Source organism: Sinocyclocheilus anshuiensis, unplaced genomic scaffold (genome assembly GCF_001515605.1).
Source record: "Sinocyclocheilus anshuiensis isolate Anshui unplaced genomic scaffold, SAMN03320099.WGS_v1.1 scaffold183, whole genome shotgun sequence".
Classification (NCBI taxonomy): domain Eukaryota; kingdom Metazoa; phylum Chordata; class Actinopteri; order Cypriniformes; family Cyprinidae; genus Sinocyclocheilus; species Sinocyclocheilus anshuiensis.
Genome location: NW_015548309.1, coordinates 2,204,768 through 2,206,761, shown reverse-complemented (window position 1 = coordinate 2,206,761; position 1,994 = coordinate 2,204,768). Strand labels below are relative to the sequence as shown.

Below are 1,994 nucleotides of genomic sequence, written 5' to 3'. Positions count from 1 at the left end.
ATATATATATATATATATATATACTGTATATATATTAAAAAGGGAGAATGAAGTCTAAAGGGAATAGAGAAGTAAAATATAAGAGTTCACAAAAATACAAATCTGACATTTCTGTTTTACAAACTCCAGAATGACTTGACAGCTCAAAGTAACTTATATAGAACCTGAAGTTGTTATGAAATAACTAAGCATACATTCTAAGTTATTTTAAGAAATTCAATTAAACACCCCAGAAATATTCCTATACATTTTAGAAAGAAATACAAGGGTCCACTCACTACCCGAGTGAAAACCTCAGAGGTCAGGTCAAAGCAAACATGAAGCCGTCTTCACATATCTGCAAGAATGCAGAATATTTGTGGTCTTCAAATATTAGTGTAGATACACAGTATGTTGACATAGCAATATATAAGAGAAATAAAGAAGAAAAAAATTACAACATGAATGTTAAATAAAAGCAAAACAGGTTTTCTACAGTGTTACATCATATAATAGACTTTACTCAATTAGTTTTGTTATAAAATCTAATAATCAGTTTATAGAGCCCCTGCGTCCCGAGTCGTAACACAGGAGGCCTTTTTTTCCGCTCCTGGGGACCTCTTCCAGGTTTCCACAGCTCTTGCTCCATAAGCTAATCAAAGAGCTAATAAATCAGCCTCTAATCTGAACTACTTAACATTAACAGTGACCCTGCACACACAATACAGACACAGCAAACAATATGAAAGCTACAGCGTACACACTCACCGCTGTCCTTGCTGCTGTTCTCCTCGATGGTCATCTGTTCCGCCAGCTCTGAGAGCGATTCATCGATCGTCTGGCTACCACGCAGAGTGAGTGACAAACGTCTCTTAAACCTCTTCATCCTCTCCATGGGCCCCTGAGGCAGGGGGGGCCTGCGGGACACACAAACACAGTGTTAATCATCACCAGCCTGCGAATATCTGCGGGTCATATAGTGTGCAAAGAATCATTTTCATTAGTTTTCATTAAAAACTGAATTTATTACTTCATTATTATTAAGCTCAGTGGCATTGTGGGTTGAGCGAACCCTATGATGCGTGTATTTCTGACTCCATTTTTGAGGACAAAGTGACCGACAAAACCAAAAAAAGAACAATATGTTTCATAAATCATGCCTTTGTTTACTTGTACACATGTAAACGGTTTCAGAATATTTTGTATTTGTATTTTAGATGTTTAAGAATTGGTTTAGGCTATGTCATGGAAATTATAATGATCTTAAATTAAATTTAAATTAGAGTTTTGTGGCTTTCAGTGCATGTCAGTTAAAAATTTACAGCACTTCTCTTCCAGGAAAACTAAAATACTGATGACTCAACTAGTACGCACAGGCATATACTAATAAAATGTTCACTAGAAAGAGAACATCCCATCCCCCTAATGCTCATCTCTGACTAGCAGAAGAAAGAAAGAAATTATGGCTTGCTGATGCATTTTCAGCAGTGATAACCCTCATACTCTCTCATTTACTTTCCCAACCAACGATAGCTAGAATTAATCAATTCTGAACAAGTCTTCACTGTTTTCAGTATGGTTTTAAATTAGGAGTCCTTCACTATTTCCCACCCCAACTTCCTGTTTCAAAAGTGAAAAAAATGCTTGTCAAACCATTTCATGGCGTCTTAAATATCTACTGACTAATAGGAAGACCTCATTTAGGGTTGTGTGTATTTGTAAGTTCCTGTGGGATAGTTTTTAAACTACACAGCAGGCCTTTAAGACATGTGACAAGCACAAATAAATTAAAAGAAAAAAAAACTCATTAATAATCCAAAGTCTTTTAATTAAATATTCATGAGACAGTATTTTGTTTTTATAGGCACTTCAACACATGGTTGTGCATTTTTAAAACACACTCCCACATGCACCACAATTCCTTTTACACCAAAGCATTTTCTAAATATAAGATGACAGCAATATGAGACACCGGGTTTATATATTGACAGTAAAACAGAACATTTAAAAAAAAT

General features: G+C 35.3%; 1 protein-coding gene across 3 annotated transcripts in view; it reads right to left on the bottom strand.

Annotated features, from left to right (window-relative positions):
- Positions 1–1,994, bottom strand: part of LOC107656329 (cyclin-dependent kinase 17-like) — a 73,683-nt gene that overhangs the window by 28,485 nt on the left and 43,204 nt on the right. For all 3 annotated transcript variants that reach the window (XM_016444125.1, XM_016444124.1, XM_016444123.1), the window contains exon 2: positions 748–896. In XM_016444125.1, the coding sequence (XP_016299611.1) occupies positions 748–874 (127 nt within the window). In that variant the 5' untranslated portion in view covers positions 875–896. The remainder of the gene's footprint in view (positions 1–747; positions 897–1,994) is intronic.